The sequence below is a fragment of the Nothoprocta perdicaria genome, unplaced genomic scaffold (genome assembly GCF_003342845.1).
Source record: "Nothoprocta perdicaria isolate Ctin4 unplaced genomic scaffold, notPer1 scaffold_206, whole genome shotgun sequence".
NCBI classification, from domain to species: domain Eukaryota; kingdom Metazoa; phylum Chordata; class Aves; order Tinamiformes; family Tinamidae; genus Nothoprocta; species Nothoprocta perdicaria.
In genome coordinates this window covers 198,651-219,392 of record NW_020455272.1, presented here as the reverse complement: position 1 = coordinate 219,392, position 20,742 = coordinate 198,651, and the positions used below count along the sequence as shown (strand labels likewise).

General features: G+C 44.1%; 1 protein-coding gene across 1 annotated transcript in view; it reads right to left on the bottom strand.

Moving 5' to 3' along the window:
• The window catches only part of CACNA1I (calcium voltage-gated channel subunit alpha1 I), a 151,521-nt gene that overhangs the window by 47,824 nt on the left and 82,955 nt on the right, over positions 1-20,742 (bottom strand). The window contains exons 4-7 of the mRNA XM_026038292.1: positions 20,119-20,216; positions 4,762-4,921; positions 1,810-2,125; positions 1,042-1,134 (exon numbers count right to left, since the gene is read on the bottom strand). Coding sequence (XP_025894077.1) covers positions 1,042-1,134; positions 1,810-2,125; positions 4,762-4,921; positions 20,119-20,216 — 667 coding nt within the window. The remainder of the gene's footprint in view (positions 1-1,041; positions 1,135-1,809; positions 2,126-4,761; positions 4,922-20,118; positions 20,217-20,742) is intronic.

Sequence of the window (20,742 nt, the reverse complement as noted above, 5' to 3'; positions counted from 1 at the left end):
ACGGAAGCGATAAAGACATTATGTTTTTCACCTCTCTTTCCAGGGACCCATGCTCTTGCCTGACAGATAGTACCTCATGAGAAACAAAAGAGTAGGAGAGATGTAAATTGAGCTTGCCTCAAAGAGAAAACTTAAATACAAAGTCCAGGTAAGGTGAACTCTTTAAGCTATCTACTACAAAAACAGTCTTCACAGCTAGGCAAACTCTGATTGTTTAAATATGTTCCTTCCTTTTCCCTTTTAATTTGTCCTCCTTGCTTTTCTTCTTGTTTTCTCTTATGCTTTGTATGGAAAGCAACTCAAAAGGCCTGTGATGAACACAGAACAGATCCTAATTCCAACATCTGCAGATGGAGACCCAAAAGGTGGGAGCAGCCTGATAGAGATTTTGCTTGTACAAAAATTCTTAAAACAAAACAACCTTCACATGCATAAATCCACATGGTCTATAAACTGTTTTATGAGTTATCACTGATACATACCTCTCCTTTCATCCTCATCAGTCACAAGACATATCACACRGCCACTCTAGTTCAAGTTGGATGGCAGGAACTTTGTGAGCATGAAATCCTTATTCTTCATGATGAGGAAGCAATTCTGTATGTATGTATGTACCTTGATTCTGACTGACAAATTCAGGTGTTGCCAAAGCCATAAAACAAGAACAACTCAGAAGGTTCAAATGTCTAAAAAGAACAGGTAGGAGGGAAGATGCAGAAATGTTTTAATACGTTTTGAGGCCTACTGTTTTTGGGAATTTACTTTGAAGTGAGATCTGTGGATGAGAACATGACCTTCCACTGCATGTGTTCATCTTGAGGAATCAATCCTCCACATTTTTTTGACTGGAAGAGAAGAACCTGATCCACACTGTGTGATCTTGCCATTGACTCTTAGTGAAAATCATGTGAACTAGGCTCTTAAGCTCCTAGAACAAATAATTGACATTAATTTGCTACCTACTGTCCACGATAACCTAACATTTACCATTTTAAAGACACTTAGCTTGCAACACTGAGAGTTTCTCAATCTTATACTCACAATTATCAGCAAGATAAAGTAGATAAAATTGTAGAATGAATGGGCATCCATCACATAGTACATAATCTCCACCCATCCTTCCAGTGTGATGACCTGCAAAGACAGACAGCAACGATAAAAAGAGGAGGAAATTGGGCTTCCACAGATCATTCACAGCTTATACAGCCTGGTACTGACAAGGCTGTTGCAAACCAAGRAAGGTGAGAAACAAAAAATAATTTRAAGGAGGCCAAATTTCCATTCCAGGAAATCAGCGTGGTTCTGCTTGGTGACACTGGCATGCTGTCAAAGCCTGTGAGATCATGCTAGTGCGCAGCAGGAATATTTCATTAAAATAGTTCATTTCCCTGGATCACAGCAGGGAAAAATTTGCAGCGGGTTTCTGTGCCCCTTGGACTGGACACGGCGTACAGCCAGAAGAAAAAAAAGAAAGGCATGGATTTTAGCTCCCATCTGCAATGTGTGCTGAGAATTAAAATTAAAAAAAAAATGTAGTCCCCTTTGCTCTAGTCATCTGGAGTGAAAGGGAAATAGAACACAGCTCAGTGAAGGAATTAGCTCATTTTAGCAAGGCGCCAAAACAGTTATATGCCCCTTCCCATCTTCAGGAATATCAYTTATGGCATGTGCTCTATCTCACTGGCCAGAAGAGAGGTTACAAAGCTCTTCAGCTGTATCCCACTCTGCAAAACCTACTGTGAGAGCAAAGACAGATTCAAATGAAAAAAAAAAAAAAAAAGTCCTTGTAGGAAGCTAATTAGATCTTACCTGAAATATCACAATCCAGGCATACCCGATATTGTCAAAATTGATGGCACCTTTGTGCGGATTGGCATTGCCTGTACGGCAGACGTTGTAGTACTGGTTCCAGTTCACACACATACCACTGACGTTGAACTCTTGACGGACAGAGTTATAGTAATAGTAATCATCCTTGTCCAAACAGCATTCATGGCCCCGCTCCTTCAGAGGTGGGATCTCGTGACATCCCATAATTCCATTGTCTCCTGACAGCGAGCAGATAAAGGGCATCTCATCATCTTCCTCAGGTTGGTAATAAGGGGGAAGGACAATGTCACCTTGTCTACAAGGATAAAAAACACTGTCATGAAGTTACTGTAGCAGACGTTGCCCTTAAATGACATTTAATGAACTGCAATTCTGATGAAGGAACTGCTCTGGGTAAAGGATTTCTAGGTTTATTTTTTTAAATGAACAGAAGGCAAGGCTTCTGGGAAAGTAAGGAATTTCCAGGAACGAGTTCCCCATTTTTCAGAGGTTTGCTACCATCGGATCCTCAGACTCAAATCACACAATCTTCTTGACTGGAGACAGAGAGAAGTTAAAATGCAGGCATTTGCATTCCGATCGCTTTCTCCATTAGCATAAAACTTAAATCAGATGCAATGATATTAAAGAAGTTCATCCGGCTGTATGCGATATGCTCATGTATGTAACCATTGATGGACATGTTTTATAACATTTGGCAGCGAACCTTCTGTACTTCTAACAAAAAAAAAAAATCCAGTTCATGCATAAATGAGGCTGCACAGCTAAGGCTTAAAATCAGGAAAGGCAAAGCTAAAATTGACTTAACCTTAACTTTGACTCCTCCTTGGCATTTGGTATTATTGGTGCAATGTTTCATGACAATTTCACATGCTTTTTTCCAAATAATGCAAGCACCTTCCAAATGCATGAATAATTAAAATCATCTATGCTTGCCTGTGCTCCAATACACAGCTTTCATGTTACATGAATGCAGTCTTTTTACTAAATGTCATTGGAAGGGGACAGGTGGTGATGCAAAAGAAAAGAGAAAAAGCCTCTGATTTTAATTTAAGTGGGACAAACCCCCAAAGATCCTCATTACATATCCACATTACTGGTGTATTGGGTGCCTGTAGACTGGGTTTCTCTGGTAATGGTCAGACAGGGATTTATCCAGCATCTGTTACTTTGCAAACTGTGGCCCTAACTCACTTCTCAGTTACTTCTCATTTTGTATGGATGTAATTACGCTCATTAAAGTCGTATCATTCTTGATTTACATAAAGGACAATCATCCTAAACAGTCATTTCTCCCCAAGGAATATATAAACACAGTAAGTGGCTGCTTTAAGCAGCTCCTGCTCTACCACCCCACTGCTGTTCTGCAGATTGTGTTTTCACACTTACTTTTTCCCCAATCTGAGATAATCTAAAGCTTCAGAATTGTTTAATCAGTTTAAATTGATCTGCAGCTTTGGATTTTTTAAGCAGTTTAAATTGATCTAAGGCCTGGGATTAGTACATGTTTTTTTTAGAAGACAGTTTAAAGCCCAAGATCAGTTAAAGCTAGAAAGTCAACAGGAGGAGTTGTGCTCTGGTATTGATACTGTGTTCCTCRGGAGGGTAATTCGAGAATTCGTGCCAAGCAGGAGCTTTACTAGCCCACTGTGGTGTAGAAGGAGATCAGTGCTCTTCAGGCTTCTCCTGACTCAGCCAGAAAATAAATAAATAAACAAATAAGACTTCAGATACCTGCCATTAAACAGAATATCAGAGAGAATATAGAAGATTGTGTGGGTAAGGTTTTGTTACCAAAACTGCGCCCATTTTTCTTCACATCTTTTCTTCAAGAATCTGTGTTTTGCTTTCCTGCAGCTAAACTTCCCAACAGCCTTGGGAAGACCTGGGAGGGGGTCTTCCTTTCACTAAACCAGCCTTAGGACACCTCTCCCAACAGCCCCCCTTCTGCTGCTCACAGCATCTTTTCCAGGTAATTCTGTTCCTGAGGTTCTCCAGTAGTTTCTCCACATCCCCCAAAGCCTGTGGAGGTAATGAGCTACTGCACAAAAACAGCAGCTTAATCTCCACCTTGAACAATGCCCCTAGAAGCACCCAAGCAATATTACAGTTTTCTGTAGGACTCCCATATTTGTTTTCTGAAGCAAGAACACATCCAAAAGAAAAAGAATAGCTGCTGTTTCTAAATTTTAACTATTCCCAGGAGTAGAAGCAGTATCTTGAATTCCTGGGCACAGTCAGAAGAGGCAGCTTTTCTAACYTGAATCTTGCCCAGTTTCCAGTAAGCCCAAAGATATGTAGTCTGATCCTCCCTTTCTGATCACTGCAAGATGYAGCTAATACTCAGGGCCATATCATCTTACAGCAGGCTGGAGTCAAAAATACATAGAAAGCCAGGCAGTAGAAGACAAGAGAACAGGGAAGGGAAAAGCAGACTTCCCTTTAGGGCAATGGAGGTGGTGAAGTGGCTGGAGAACAGACCCTGGGGAGCGACTGAGGGAGCTGGGGTTATTTAATCTGGAGAAGAGGAGGCTCAGGGRAGACCTTCTCACTCTCTGCAACTACCTGAAAGGAGGTTGTAGTGAGGCATGGGTCAATCTCTTCTCCAAAATAGCTATCAAAAGAATAAGATGTAATGGTCTCAAGTTGTGCCAGGGGAGGTTCAGGATAGATATTAGGAAAAAAATCTACATGGAAAGAGTGGCTGAAGCATTGGAACAGGCTGCCCAGGGAAGCGGTGGAGTCACTGTCCCTGGCAGTGTTCAAGAAATGTGTAGATGAGGCGTGTAGAGATGTGGTTTACCAGGCATGGTGGTGATGGGTYTATGGTTRGACCTGATGATCTTAGAGGTCTTTTCCAACCATAATGATTCTGTGATTCTGTGATTCCACTGGAAGAAAGAAATGGGCTGTCATCTTTTAGCCACTCACATTGTGAAGTTCTCCTCCATGAAACAGCGGTTGCGAAGCAGCCCAGCCCACAGCTGCACCCCGATGATGCCGAAGATGAAGAAGACAAAAAAGCAGAGAAGTAGGACGTTCCCCAGCATGGGCAAGGTGTCCAGCAGCAAATTCACAAGGATGCGCATGCCTGCAGGAGGGGAAGAGAACCAGAAAGAGGAAGTATAGGATGGAAAGAAAGAGGAAAAGAGAAAGGAAAAAAATGAAAGAGAAGGAGAAGGAAAGGAAAATTAAGGAGATCGATAAAAAGACAGATGAAGATAAAAGCAGAAGTGTGTTGGAAATCAATTACTGCTCAAATCAAGATAGATTTATTATCACCGTGTTTTCTTGTCCTAACTTCTGCTGACAGGGAGCCAGCTGAGCTGCTGTGACACTGTGATCTCTTGACCCTATGCCTCCAACTGCAACACCCAGAAGAAAAGCGAAAGAGACTTTCAGCACCATCAGCAATCTGATTGACATTCCACTCTCCCCCTTCCCTACAGAAGGGCAATGGAGTAAAAACTCTGTCCCAAAGGTGTAGTTCAATGCCTCCATCCTTACACAGCTTAGACTGGAAGTCACCCCAGTTTGACTACTGTACACTGCAGCCCACAAGAATTGAACYGGTGGTACAAGCCACACCTGCCTGAGGGGGTGAATCTCTCCAGCACACACAAACAACTGTCATAAATTGGTCTTCTCAGTGATAATCTCATCAGGGGACAGTCATGGAAAGTATCATCTCTTCTCTTGGTTAGTCATCCTTCCCCAAAACTGCTGGAGCACACAAGTAGCAGGCACAGCCTTAAATGTTCTCAACAAAGCATCCTTGCCAGTGCAAACATTTCTAAAATCTCTCTCTYTTTTTTTTTTYTTTYCCTTTTTTAACCAACTAATGAATTCTTTCTGYGGTTTTATTTCTCTGCTGGTTCTTCAGCTCGGAGAGCCACAAGCAGGGATAAGGACGAACTTGTTTCTCCACTGAACTAATTACTTCCTCTCTGTTCTCCAGGGATAGTGAAAGTCTAGAAAACCTCCCAAGCATCACTATACTGCCATTACCCCTGAGCACACCTCGTACGGTCCATCTCTATTCGCCTCCATGGAAGTCTCTCCTCRAGGGACCCAGGGAATTCCACCACAGAAGATATTCCATGTAGGCCAGCAAATAATTAGCTAATTACATGTTTATAACTAGTTCATTACTTCAGATGGCAGTGGAAGGGGAAAGAGGAGTGGAAGAAAAGATTAGGATTCACTGACAGCCCTATGAGGCACCAGTTAATCCCCCTTTTATGTCCAGTGTCAAGTAATTAACCGCACTACGTTGTACATCACACGCTATCTCCATTCTCCTCCCTCCACAGCTTGTTCACACTGTGGAGAGAGGAGAAAAATGGGCTGTGTAGGGTGCGTGTAGGCATGGGGCTGCACACACACTGGTAGCAGTGGGAGGRTATTACTCTGATAGTAGGGGGTATACAGGAAAAGGGATGATTGCATTAGTAACTCTAAAAYGAAAGGTCACCGCTCTAGCCACTCAGAGGGGCTCATGAGCAGGCCATGAGTCACTGACAGTTTTCTGCTCTGTTATACAAAGCCCAGTAGCAGAGTCATGGTGCCATACAGCCTGCCCCTTCGACCTCCTAGGCTCTGAAGCAATGCTCTGCACAGTGCTTGGGCTCTAAGGCCACACATTCTCGGTGCAGGGCAGTACATCCCCAGCATTATCACTCCTTCACAGCACGACCTCAGTAGTTCCCACAGCTATCCCGGTCAACACATCAGGGAAATTCAAGTAATACAGGAAGCTGTGCCAGCAATTCAGTAAGAGCGGTTGATGCTTTTCAATATAATTGACGCTAGCTCCATCTCACAGCAGAGATAATGGCAGAAATAAGACTGCCCTTTGGGTGAAACACAGAACAGATATTCCCAGCAGAATTCTACAGATGAAAGCTTGTTTGATGAGAATTTGCAGAGTTTGAAAACAATGAAAGATTTCATGGTGATGCTATGGTTTCATCCAAGTTCCAAGAGAGYACATGTCACGTGCAAATCCTGCCTGTCTTTTCTTTGAAAACATTCAGCCTGCCCATACATTCCCACTTCTGACTCTCAGAGATGCTACTGAGGATACAGGATTTGTATTATCCATAGTTTCAGCATCATGGTAATATACCTCATGCTAGGATCTGGGACCATAACATGAGGGATTTTCTCTGGTGCAAGGGCATGATCTCTTTTCTACATCATAGAAAATTTCTGTAGTGGTCTTTCAGTAATTCTAAGTTCAAATGAAACCAATTACAACATTAAAAAATCCTCTAGCTCAACAGAAACATCCTTCTTTGCACACTGACATCTACTATGCATCCAACATTGTTTTTTCCACAAGTAAGAATGCTGAACCTATCCTCATCCAAAGGGCAAGTGCAATTCTGTCGTGGGCCACGTGTCTCTGAAACAAGAACATTTTCTTTTCCACTCATTTCACTTTGGGCAAACCCTGTTTGCTTCCTGTCCTGAATCACAAAACAGATGTTCTGGGAACGCATTCTTCATCAGATCCAGCAGAAAACAAAATGGACCTCCTCTGCTAAGTTCACCCAATTAGTTGAAGTATTCCAGGACTCATTTGAATGAAGGGTACAGTGTAAATACTAGTTCATTACCTTTGTTCCCTCTGTTGTGGCCTTTCCCTGCTGAAAATGCTGTGCTGGTTGTAATAATCATAACCAGAGCCTCTGAGCCCTGTCCCCTGCAGARCACTTGCCCTGTACTCTGCTATCAACTATCCTTACATCTCTGCAGGTCCAACTGGTGCTAAGAGTTAGCATKTTTTAATGCAGAGCTCGAATGGGGCTGGTAAGAAACTGTCATGGCATTTTGGCAGTGCCCCCTGCATTGGTGCCAGCCCATACTGGYATTTTGGCCAGCCCATATTGGCATTTTGGCTGGAAGCCTGCACAGCCTTTCCATGCAGCGCCTGAGCCAGCAGTCCCGCATGGGTCTGGCTCCAGGAGCCCGGGCTCTGCAGTCCCTCAACCTCAAGCAGGCCCAGGCTGGTCTGATATTCATGCTACAGCACCTGCTGTGGACATCCCAGAATGATTCTCAGTGCCAGGCTCCTGAAAGCTTTTGAAGGCAGGAGGAAATCAGCCCCACTCCACATGACACAGATAGCAGTGTGCTCCCAGGATCTGCACAGCCAGAGGCAGGGAGGCATATGGTGCTCGGCCCCTCAAGCACTCACAAGTTGTGAGGGGAAGGGGGAGAGAGATAGAACAGCCTGAGGATGGAGACCTTCGCTGTTCAGATAAGATCTCTAATGGATCTGCATAGGGTAGGAAATCAGCAGAAGGCAAGGCAGAGGAGGCAGCATATTTGTCAAGACAGTACTGTGAGGTTAAACCAAACCAAATTTGACCTTTCTGAAGTGGGAACACACAGCGCTGACACTCACTTTCTTAATCAAACACCTTTGGGAACATCTCTGCTCTAGAAAACCAAGACACCTTTCTACAACAGGCCAAAATGGCTGAGAAAGGTGCACAGTTCCTTCAATGGACAGCCCAAGTCCAAGATGACMCTGGTGTGTTTCACACATGAGTTCTGGAAGGCACCAGAACACAAATTCTTCAGGAAAGTCCTGCAGATAACTCCCTTCTGCCATTTCTGCCTGCCTCTTCCCCTATTTAATTCTCTCACTGTTCCTACTTTTATTTCTCTTCAGTGTGAGTCCCTGTATCTTCCTTCCTGCCTGCCTCCCCCTCCCCACCATTGTCTTTCCCCATATCTCCGTTTGTCCTTTACCATCGGCGGCACAGAAGTCACGCTGGCTCACAGCAAGGAGGGAATATGAAAGGAACAATGACCTTTTCTGAAGAAGCTTTTGAAAAAGAGCTGTGCTCTGAGAAGAGAAAGGAAGAGGGGATGGGCAGTCGGGAGGAAAAGAAGGGAAGGAAAGCATTGATGAGGCAACATTCAACAACCAAACAGGCTCCCTGGGCATCAAATATGAAAAGGTTTTGCTCTTCAAGGGGAAGAAAAACTAGAAACATGAAATATTCATAAGCGCCAGGTGTAGGCTCAGAGAGGCCTTTTCCACTCCCTACTCACCCTCGTGAGGAGACCAAGGGAAGCAAAGAAACAATACGGCATCTGCTGTGGGCCTTCAAGCGTGGGTGCTCATGGCCAGGTATCTGAAAACAACTCTGAGATAACACTTYGCTGTCACCCATCTGTGCCCTTTACTCAAGGGCAAAGGCAAGAATGTGCAATGGGTCTTCACCAGCAGGGCAGTATCCTAGGATATTCTCTAGGATATCCTCTGGAAGCAAGGCTACAAGCATAACAGAAATAAAGCTCCAACAATGTCAGGTGGAGAAGCACCTCGCAGGGGTGAGGAGCAGCAAGAGGGCGAGAGGAGTGCTGGGAACGGGGCTGTCAGAGCGGAGCAGGGAGCSACGCAGAGCCCAAGGTAATGGCAAGCTGCCGAACTCCCGCCTGCTTCCCAGCACAAGCTCACATGGGAGGCGCCCTGGGGTCCTCTCTGACAAACCGCCTTGCCGCCGGCGCTCCCTCCAGACTCTTGCTGTCACCGCCTATTAGCTGGGCCGTCAGGGCCGGAGCCTTCTCAAACACACCCACCCAGCACGTGCCAGCCCCGGGGACGGCGGTGGCGAGCGGCCTGCGACGGCTGCGGCYGAGGCGAGCGCCGCCCGCGCCAGCTGTGCCCGTGCGGGGCTGCCCAGCTGCCCACCGCCCCCGTCCGCTGCTCCTGCTCCGTACAACATTTCTCTTCCCTCCACCTGCTCTTTTGCGAAAATGATGGCCCACTGCTGATCCAGTTCGTCCCATTGTGCTAATTACCCGATGACAAGAACAGTGAGCAGGCTGTGAATAGAGGGGGGAAATCTGGCTTTTTGGGGTTTCTTACATCTCACCCATCCCTGAGGCTTCATGTGTGCCTCCCCGCTCTATTCCGTGGGACGAAGCTCACGTGTGTAGAATCAGGAGGAATTAACACTTTGAGGCAATTGTTTCCTTGCTATCCACTTAAAACAAACCAGATGGAAGGAAATATAATCCTCAGTACCCATCTTATTTGCATCACAGGCCATGTCACCAACTGTCATTTTAACTGGAGCAAAAGGAACTATCTTCCCCATCAGCATTTGTGACAGTGGCCAGCAGCACATTTTGCAGAGCGCAGGGACCGAAGCCTCTTTCTGTCTCCCATCCAGGCGGCTTGCCCAAGCGTGCCTCTTTCCTTCCTCCCGTGCCCCAGGACACATGGCAGTTCACCGAGCTAGCACTGGGGGGGCAGGATTTTCCTGTGCATGCTCCTTTACAGGAATATTCAGAAATGAGGCACCATTCCAGGAGATGGACAGTATTTGYGCAGCGAGCACACAGAGAGCTGCGCCTCCTTTTGTGCCCAGCCCTTGTGGCTGAGGTGATCTCAGTTTGTGTGTAAATGCAAGCCGGTGCTCAGCTTGCAGCYCTCCTTGCCATGGTCACTTCTCTCACAGAACCAAGGCTCAGCTGTCATTCCACTCATTATGATCATTTACATCTGCTAAAATGCGAGGCCAAACTACTTCTACAAAAAGAAACGCTGCAGTAAATGCCCAGAGAGGTTCATCATTGCTATAACCTGCAGCTTCCCTTGCCACCCAGGTCATTTTTCCCGTCGTTGCATTCTCCTTAATTGAGGTCTCTCCCACAAACCTGTGCACACGGAAGCAAGCAGAGCGTAGCTGGAGAGGCCAGCGTGCGGCTCCAGATGCCTTTCTCTCAAGCTGCAAAACCAGCCTCTCCGACATCACAGCCCGTCACCCCCCTTCCTCTGCAGCAATGCCATTGAYAGCATGCCCAAATCACTGGCTTGATACATATTAAATGAGGCTCACAGAAAGGCAGGTCAAATTAAGAGTAAGGTGTAGCGATAGTTCTTGAGCCACCTCTGCAGCTACGAAAAAGGGAGCTGCCCCTCTAGCAACGTGAAAAACTGGTCTCGTTCAGGGACTGCTAAAGTCTTTTTCTTTGGTCTCTCGGGTTCCTGGATGTGTTTGTGGGATATGGGTTTGGGGTGTTTGCACTTGCAGGTTGCCAGCATGATCCACAGTCTAGAAGTACCTGCAAGTTCCTCACCCCACTACTGCTTTGCCAACAAGCAAAGCTTTCTCTAAGTGGCTCAGACACCTCACCCCAGTCAGCCTGTTGATGAACCTGACCTCCAATTACCCGCATCTTTTTCACTTTTCAGCTAGACCAGAGACAGAATATCAAAGCATGGCATTTTCAGCACTTAATACAGCTTCAGCCAGTACAAAAAGGTGTCATTCTTTTTCTCAGCACCCAGGTACTGACTTCACCTTAGGTCACAGAATCAAGTTCAAGCATTAAGTATCCCCAGCTCTTGCCTTCAAAGTACTCTTCAGCCTAAGCCTGAGGTAGCCAAAATAGAAATTAAAGCTCCAGAAAAAAAAATCAGTGGTCAAAACTTCACCCTGCTGGGATGACAAAGCTCTCCAGAGCAGGTTTAAAGTGTACTGATATGAGAAAAGAAACCCTCTCATGCTTGCTTTGAGGCTGTAGAAAGAATTCCCTCAAGATCAAAGGACTATCACAAACCTTAGTACTTTTTGCCCTGAGAGAAAGATACCTTAGATGGACCAGATCAGGGCAACAAAAAAAAAAAAAAAAAAAAAAAAAAGGGGGGGGGGGGGCAAAAACACACTAAGAACACCATCACTACCAACGCCCACATAGTCAAAGCAACCACCAAAAGGATGGAAAACAAAACTCAAAACGTTCTGTTTCATACTGTCTTTCTCCAGAGGAAGACAAGGAAACCGCATGGCCACACTGCTCGAGATACTATGGAAGAGGGAAGAGGTCCCACAACTAGGTGTGAACTTGAAGCTTGTATTCCTACCTTCCTGTCAAAAGCCACACACATGCCAAGGAAATAGGCCCATCCTAAGAAGACTTAGGACGCAGAAGTGTCAGATACCTTGAAAACATTGAAATGATCATCCCCTTTAGCAGGGTTTATCATGCAAGTCCCGAGGAGATCACTTCTGGCTTGATTTGCTGAAGGCCCAGCAAGCCCCGGTGGGGCTTATAGCACAAGTAGTTAGTATCATGTTTCTTTGCTGGAGGAGACCCTGCAAATAAACACACACTGAGCTCTGAGCCCTGATACGGTCTGCAGAGGGCAGTGAGTTCAGTGCAAAATTCATCCACTGCTTGTTCAGKGCTACCATAGTATTTTTGGTATGTACATAATCCGCAATGTGAGCAGCATCTAAGATGCAAGTGCAGGTCTCAGTCAGGAGCCCCCTTCTTCACTCTTTCATCTCATTAGCCTTTACAAGCTCTTGGCTGTTAAGTAACGTTGTCTTGGAGAGTGATGCCAGTTGTTGGATTATTTCTTAGACAGGTGTCTCTTTGGGGGATTACGGCCTTTCTGTTCCTTTTCCTCATACTGAACATCTAATACGTAACACCTACTACCACCTGCACCTGCTACTGGTGTTCATTCACTGATTATCTCTTTTTTTTTTTTTTCAGGTTACCACTGCAGTAATGATTGTATTCTTCAGGGGAAGCTGTGTTTAAAACATGCCATGGAAGTTTTGTTTTCAGAATTGGTAACTCCARTGCTGCAGTTGTGAGCCACTTGCCTTGGTTCTAAAATTACACCCTTACATTCTTTACACATCTCTAGTACTGTATAAGTAGGGCAGAATAATGCAAAATATTATGTAAAACAGTGTAAATGCAACTTCTGGTTAAGATTTAACGGAGTTAGTTTCCTCTTGCTGTCACTAACATGAATCATGTTTCATTCTGCTGCAGCAGTGACATGACATTAGGTGAAATGTGTGTGAAAGAGGCGAATGCAGCCCTAAATACACAAAGATCAAGAAATCGAAGGTTATGGTTGTAAATTGGCCTGCCCACACACACACAGTGTAATTTGCGTTAGTGTATATGACATTATCTTTTACCCTCATAACGCACTGTCATTATTGCTCCCATTTCCATGGTATCCATTGCTCGATAGGTCTCCTGGGACAGATTTTGCAAAATGGCTCAGCTCCCATTTAGGCAGCAGAGTAACTGGCTGGGCTTTTGGGATCGCTGTGTACACTGATAGCTGAGCTTGTTTGAGAAGGCAGCAGAATTGCCACGATGGAGCTGCCAGGTTCTGAGCATTTTTAAAATTCTGACTGTGCAGGTTCCCCTGGAGAGGAAAGAAATAAAGATTCCAGCTAAGGTCTCTTTATGACTGGGTTTTTTTTTTTTTTTTTTTTTTTTCTGGACTTGCTTTACTTCCAGTAACACAAACTCAGAAATGCTGTTGCTAACTCTTGTGATTTCTATCAGGAGTCTTGGGATGCGTGGCATAAATCTTCAGGCATGAAATCTTGCTATGACTTGACAACCTCAGATCACAGTAAAAAATAGAAAAAGTTTCTATTCCTCACTATTGTGGGGAAACAAAACTTGCACAGGATCTGAATCACAGTCTTGCGGTCTGAAATTCACAAGAAAAATAAAAAATTGAGTTTTTTTCACCTTTTTCTTTCTTCAAATCGCAGAATTTTAAACTCAACTGATGATTTACAAGAATATAATTTGTGACTTTTGAATAATGACTTCTAGCAACATGGAAACTGAAACATTCAGAGTGTGAAAGATGAACTTCTCCAGTGATCCGTGACCTCCCAAAAGGGCCAAATGTGTGATAGAAAACAAGACATTGCCATTCCTGTGCTTCTTGCACTTTAGTGTTCCCCAGATTTCTTCCATGATGTTGCACTAACATAGGGATACGCCTTTTTCTTTTCCCAAATTTGCTTTGAATATCCACTTAAAAACATGGCACTTGTTTTGTGTTTGAGTGCATCCTCACATTCTCTCTCCATTGCCTATGCACAGACGTGGGCTGCCCCACTGCCGAGGTAGGAATGCCCTTGCAGGTCTTACCTGTCACATGCTGCTCCTTGTGCCCCTCTCCCTTGAACCTWGCTCTTTCCCTGCACCTCTCGCTCTTCACACCACCGTGTTTGCTCTCGTGCTCTTTTCCTGCATCCCGAAAATGCCTGTCTGATCAAGGACTCGATTGACTTGATAAAGTGCCAGGCTGCTTGGCATGTAGAGAGGAGTGCTGCTCAGCACTGCATTTCCACCTCCAAGGAAAGTTGTCCTCTAATAGCATGATCYGAGCACAAATTACAGCTCTCTGTTCAGTGGTTTGGCTCCAGTTGGCTAGGAGATTGGGATGGGAAGGCAGGATATAGACTGGGATTGAGCCTGTCAGTGCTTAGTTTCATCCTTTCACTCCTTGCCTGCCAGGGTTAGACCCTACACAAAGCTGGCAGCTTCGTTTTCCAATGCATTTGAGTGACAGGTGGCCTGATTAGGGAATGAAACAGGCTTTTTGACCTCCTAGCTTATGCATATGGATGCTCTGAGAGAACATCAGTCTTGTCCCTGCACCAGCCTGCCCTTGGCAGTGGCTGGTGTGGATAAGTACGTATGTGTATGCACACATTTGTACAGTGATAAGTACAAAGTCTGTGTATAGCAGTGAGATGTGACTGTGTATAGTACTCTGTAAATACTTAAGAAGAATGAAGGACAGGTAGGTTTAAATATTTGGAAAATACAMTGACATCTGAGTTTAAATTTTCTGTTCGCAAAAGAAAGGACTTCCCAAATGGTCCAAAGGAACTGCAGATTTTCTAAAACTGAATCAACTGTTTTGAATGAGGAAAAGCAAGTGAACACCTTCTTTCCGAAAGACAGAAGCAAAGACCCTTCAGATGGGTTCTTTGGCAAGAAATTCCATAATCCCTTTGTGTTCCCAGCTTCTTGGACAGGACTCTACCCGTCACATGCTCTTGCCTTTCTGTCTGATTTAAATGCTTTAAAGGAGGCTCTTTTACAGCCTAATATATCTCAGTCAGAAGCTAATTTCACACACGCTCGTCAGTGAAATTAGTTCCTCAAAACCAGATTTAGAGAAGTAAATGTCATCACTTTTCCCCTGTGCCATGTGTGAGGTTTGTAGCCTCATCACTGTCTTACGCACTGAAAAGGCATCGGCCACTCATAGCTAGCTGTGGAATACAGATTTAAGGCAAGCATAAAAATACAAAACAAATTCTGCTTTTCCCATTCCAGGGTTCAGCTGCTTCAGATTATTTTTATATTGCTGCTTTGGTCTAGTGGGCTGAATGCACCGCTAAGTATTAGGAGATATCAGTTGTATTCTCGATTCTAGTGGTGACTCACTGTGTCTCATTCACCCTGTTAGAAACACGAGGATGATTAAACTAACAAGCTTTGGTTTATATTTCTGAGATCTGTAGAAGAAAAAGACAGAAATCAGTTTTGTTGTTRTTTTTTGACCAAAGGCACTACTATAATTATTATTATTATTAATAAAGAAAAAATGGGATAATCCAAGATTTTCATCACAATACTTCTACCAGTCAAAAATGATACTTCATTGAAATGGAAACACATCAACATACATATTGTCATAGGTACTCAAGCTTCATTTAGCAAAAAATAAGGATGATAAGAGGGGAAAGCATTTTGATAAAATAGAAATGAACTGTTTCAACATTTATAGAATGGGAGGGTGAGTTGTGTTTTTTTTCATTCTAAAACATCTTTGTTATGACAAAATATAGAAAACATATCAAAAAGTTAAATTATACTGCTTAAATTATATAGGATAAAGCTGTACTAAAAATGGGAGATGTTTATTCTTGTTCTGATAGAGAATAAAACAAATTTAGAAAGAACAGAAATCCCTACAAATCTGACATTCCATTTCCTGCACAGCTAGAAATTATTTCTGATGTCTATACATCCACATATGTATTACTGCACTTACACACCAAATATTAATAAGTGWATACACTTGCTAGTCAATAAAGTTGCTATGCAACACTCCACAACAGACTCCTTCACTTCCGTACAGTGCGCTCAGCTGAAGTATCTGCTTCCAAATAATGAATCAGTTACCAAATTGTAAGTGGAAACTGGAAGGCATCAAGCACAATGCAGAGATGCTTCTTTGCATGAGACCAATGCAACAAGAACGGGTAAATTGAAGAACTGTTTTCTGCTCCGATGTCAAAAAGCTAATAACATGAGAAAGAAATTTGAATTATCAGAAATGACTACAGACTCTTCGTTAAAAAGGCAGGATAAAAAAAAAAAATTAGCCCCCCTGCCAAACCTTGTGCATTGCCATGAGAAGAAATGATGAAAAAGCTGGCAGAAATAGCAACATTTCACCTAGCAACCTGCCACACAATTGTGAAAGGACAATAACTACAAATGGATGCAGAATTTCTTTCCAAGCCCAGGACACAGACATGCCCAGAGCAGGAAGCAGCTACCTTTGACAGAGATCTGAAGGGATTTTTTCCTCTTTACACTTGTTTGGCAACTCACTTGKCTTGTCACACCAGCCCAGTAATATGAAATTCAGTCACATGGCAGTAATACCAGAACAGTCTACTATTTTCTTTCATGCATTTCCAAACTGAACCCCAAAGGGCAGTGCTCCTGGGGCTATAGTCAGGAATGCAAGAGACAAGCAAGAATACTAATGGAGGGGTAGTAAACATTATAAAAATAGGGCTCTTCGATTTTTCTCTAGTACACTTTAAAAATTACATGTGAATATAGGAATCATCCAACAGGTCAGAGGCTCAGGCTACTTCACTGAAAAGTGCTATCTGAAATTGCCAATAGCACATGCTTCTGAGACTTGCAAGGAATGCAATTAATTGCTTCTAATTGGTAGCTCTAACCCTGAAGCACGAAGGTTTGAAACCCACTGTCTCCATGTGTCCTCTTCTCCCTTTCATGTATCCTCTGATCCCTTTAGACAATCCTATTTCATTTACTACGCCCATTAGGTATCTTACTGGATTTGTAGCTGAAAGGCCTTCCCATAGCAGTGGAGTCCCACAGCCTAACTATGAACTGGGTGAAGAACACTTTACTCGATGGATTTTACATTCATCACCTTTTGGAGACACTGTTCTTTTCTCCTTCTGTCATGACTCAGGCAGAAAAGTCTATGTAGCCTTTGCTCTACACACAGTGATTAATGCACATATAAATAATGCTTGTCAACTCCTTGAGGCATATTATTTCAAAGTCTTACAGGTCTCACGGTAAGGAAGCGCTTTCAGTAACATATTAGCAATGAATACAGGTAAGCAGAATTTAGACATACCCAATTTGGACGTTTAGCATTCAGCTTGCACTCCTGACCAGAATATAAAATAAGTGAGTTTGTTTTTTCTTTCCCCTCATTTATCTAATGGGTGATTTTTTTTCCCTCTGCAATGTTTCCTCAGAGTCATTCTAAATAACATCCATCCTAATTTCCTGGTGTCACTTCTTTTTTGCCTACCAAATTTCTCTACAAATTTCTGTCTCTAGTATGGACACCTTTCAAGTCCTTGTGGATTATTAGAGTATCATAACCACCCGCCAGACTTCACTTTTTTAACAGTCTTCCCATGCAACCATCATGCAGCTTCCTAATCATGTTGTTTACTCTGCTGATAATAAACTGCCATTATCCAAGTGCACTAGTCTAGATAATGGTCTTGTAAACCATGCTCACTGCCCTCCTGAATCATGGTTGCCATTTTAAGCAAACCCCAAGGCTGCCACACTTAATTGCAAACTTGTTCCTGCTTTTTGCTCYCATTCACCTTATTAGCCAGAGATTATTAAGAATTTGCAACTGGCCTGTAGAATTTTGAGGAAATCAACTCTCAGAAATGTCTTGATTTTTGGAAGAATGCAGTCCACTTGGTTAAATCCTGCTGTAAAATTGATCCTCATCCAGATGCCCAAGTGAAAGCCCTTGAAATGGCTAGTGGTAAATGCTAGGCCATCTTGTCAATGGAGTTTTCTGCRTGATCTGTCCAATCCACTGAATATCTTGGTTTAGGTTTAGCATCCCTGTCCCTTACCAGATACCTCAAACKTCTATCAATGCCTCAATTTCCCTCTACCTCCTGTTGCATTATTTCCCTCTCTCTTTGCTAGCACCTGCAAAGTGCTAAGTGGAGATGATACCTCCAGTTTGGTATCATCTGCAAATCTCCTTAATAGACTTCACTCTTGCACCAGTTCAATACTGAAGAACTTAAAAAAAAAAAATTAAAAAAGATTTGTGGCCAAAGGTCCCATTAATTATGTTTGCTGTACCCCACTAGGCACCTCCCTTCAACACAGCACACYCCCATTTATCACGAGCCTCTGTTTACAGCTTCTTAGCCAGTTTCCAATCCACAAGTCAGTGCCTCCTYTCCCAGGGATTCTGATTTTTTTCCCCATTAATTACAGGATGTCTCTTTAACAAAAAGTTCTCTGCCTACAGTCAAGGATTTATGGAGCAAGAAAGACAGGCAAAGGTTTAACAACAGAGTGGAAATTGAAACAGCATCTGTTTTATACAGGTGGAGTTTTATATTGGCAAAAGGACAGCTTCATGGGCAGGGGCAATCAGGTGAAGTTCAATAGTTTTTGCTATGCAGAGGTGAGGGTAGGTGATTGAAAGCTTCCTGGGGGCCTCGACATCTACACGAGGTCCTCAACATCTACACAGATGAGCACACTGATGCACATCTCGCTTACACCACTCCTCCCTAAGGGTAATTTCGGTGAATAGCGGAGTGACTCCTGCTGTTCCCAGCTACAAATAAGAATGAAACAAGGCCTTGACTTTTTTGTCAGTCAGGGTTCACTCCTGACTGCTGGTGTCCAGTAATTAACATGTCTTTGGCAGATGTTTGCAGGAGTAATTTGGATGTCACTCAAGATAGTCCCRCTCATCACAAAGGCTAAATCTGCAATGATAATAGAGATCAACTCTGGAGTGGTCTTTGAGCACAGACTCAAGGGAGGCCTTATGAAGCAGAGAGGAGAGGCGGTTGTGCACCTTTCTGCCACGGCCACATGCCCCAGGCTTTTCCCCTCCCCTTGCCCAGCTCCCACCCCAGAAGGACTGTGCCTCCCATATGCAGGTAGCTGGACACTTTTCAAAAGTGGCAAGCTCACTGTGCATGGGCTCAGGGACAGCCCCCTCATCTTACAGACAGCTTTGAGACAAGGTGGCCCCCAGCCATGGCTGCGTGTCCACAGCAATGGCCATGGCTCGCTTCCAGCTTCCTTCCTCCGTAGGGGCAGAGAGAAGGGGCAGACAGTGAGTCATGGTCAGGGGCAGTTGTTCTGCCAATAGTCAGAAGACAAAAAGCCATTCCTGGCTGTCGTGTTTATTACCTCCATAGCAGACCTGCTAGAGGCCTGGCTATACAGTCAGACCCCAAACCAATCCTTTCTCTGCCTGGTCCCTTCCTGCCACACTGGACACACATGACTATGCCTCAATATCCTGTTCATATCTTCAGCATCCTCCACCCCTGATACTGCCCAGAGATAAAAATACATCCAGAAAGAGGGACAAGACCTAGAAGGGCTTTGCCCTGCACAGGACTGTGGATCCTACAATCTGTCTCCATAGTATGTTCAAGAAATGGGTGGTATCATGCAAGTGACTTCAGTGCAAGGAAAAGCATATGGTGTATACTGGAAGGCCAACTGTGCAAAACTTTCCAGAAAAGGAAACATCTGAGCTTAAAAGAAGGATTAGGAGAGCTCTAACAAGGTCTTAGTGACTGCAGACAGTCTGGTTAGGGAGATTACAGGGAGGAGCAGAGAGACTTCCAGCCATTCTATGAGAAAGAAAAGCTTACAAAGGAATCACTGTAAGTCTTACAAGACTGCATGTGGCCGTCTTTGAACGAGGAATAACCAGAAACATCAGAGTGACACTGCAGACCAAGTTYACTGCTCTTGCAACTGCCCAGACACCAACAGCATGCAGCTTGCCCACCGGTCCAATTCCATCTGCCTAGTTACAAACACCATGAAGCCTGAGCCATCGCTATTGATATATCCTGCAGTTAAACAACAGCGAAGCTTGTTTACTTGCTCTAGGGTCACAGGACTAGCAGTACTGACTTGAGAAAGACAAGAGGCAGCGAACGCAGCAGAAGGGAAGAAGAGGAAAGAAAAGAAGTTCAGATACAGCTGCAAAGCTCAGCAGAGAGCTGGTTTTCCTCCCACCCCCTGGCAAAGGAGGAAGTGAAGGCTGCAGAAGTGCAAGGCACCCAACCGTGTGGCCACCAGTACGGAACAAATGGGAGTAGAAAATAAAACAGCCCCAAACCCCAGTATGGCCCAGACACTGTGTGAGAGGGAAGTGTAACTTACTGGGTACACGGTTGATAGCTTTCAGGGGTCTCAGGACACGGACAGTACGAATTGCAGACAAGTTGATATTCTGGAGATCCAGGGAATACTCCACCATACTGCAGAAGGAAGGAGAGAAAGAGTTTAAAACAATCCAGAATCTGGTTTGAGATATATGGTCTGCAGCACAGGACTGCAGCACAGCAGGATGGTCCCTGTGCTCTACGTGTTCCCGCAGTGCAGGATGAGATCCCTAAAGGTGGCTTAAGTTAACCTGCCTTATTTCATGTAGAAGCAAATTGTCTGCTTACATCGGTTAACTTCTTCWGCTGCCTCAGCTAGATGGGAAAGCTTCTCCCATAACTGTGAATCATTCCTTTCCAACACCAACTTAAAGGGGAAAACATACATTTTTTTTTCTTTTCTAACCCAATAGCATGCTCCCCAAATAATCTCTAGATGCAAACAGCTATGAGTAATGAAGATGCTGAGAGGCTGGTGCAGGTAAAGAAGTGACCTGCCACAGTATCCCTTTGTCCAATGCTCTCCTTACCCATGAGGCAAACATTCAAGAAATTTGCCTGCCTCTTGGAAAACTTTGGGAAAAGCTGGACTATAACTGTTTATCCTGGCCAGGTTCCACCA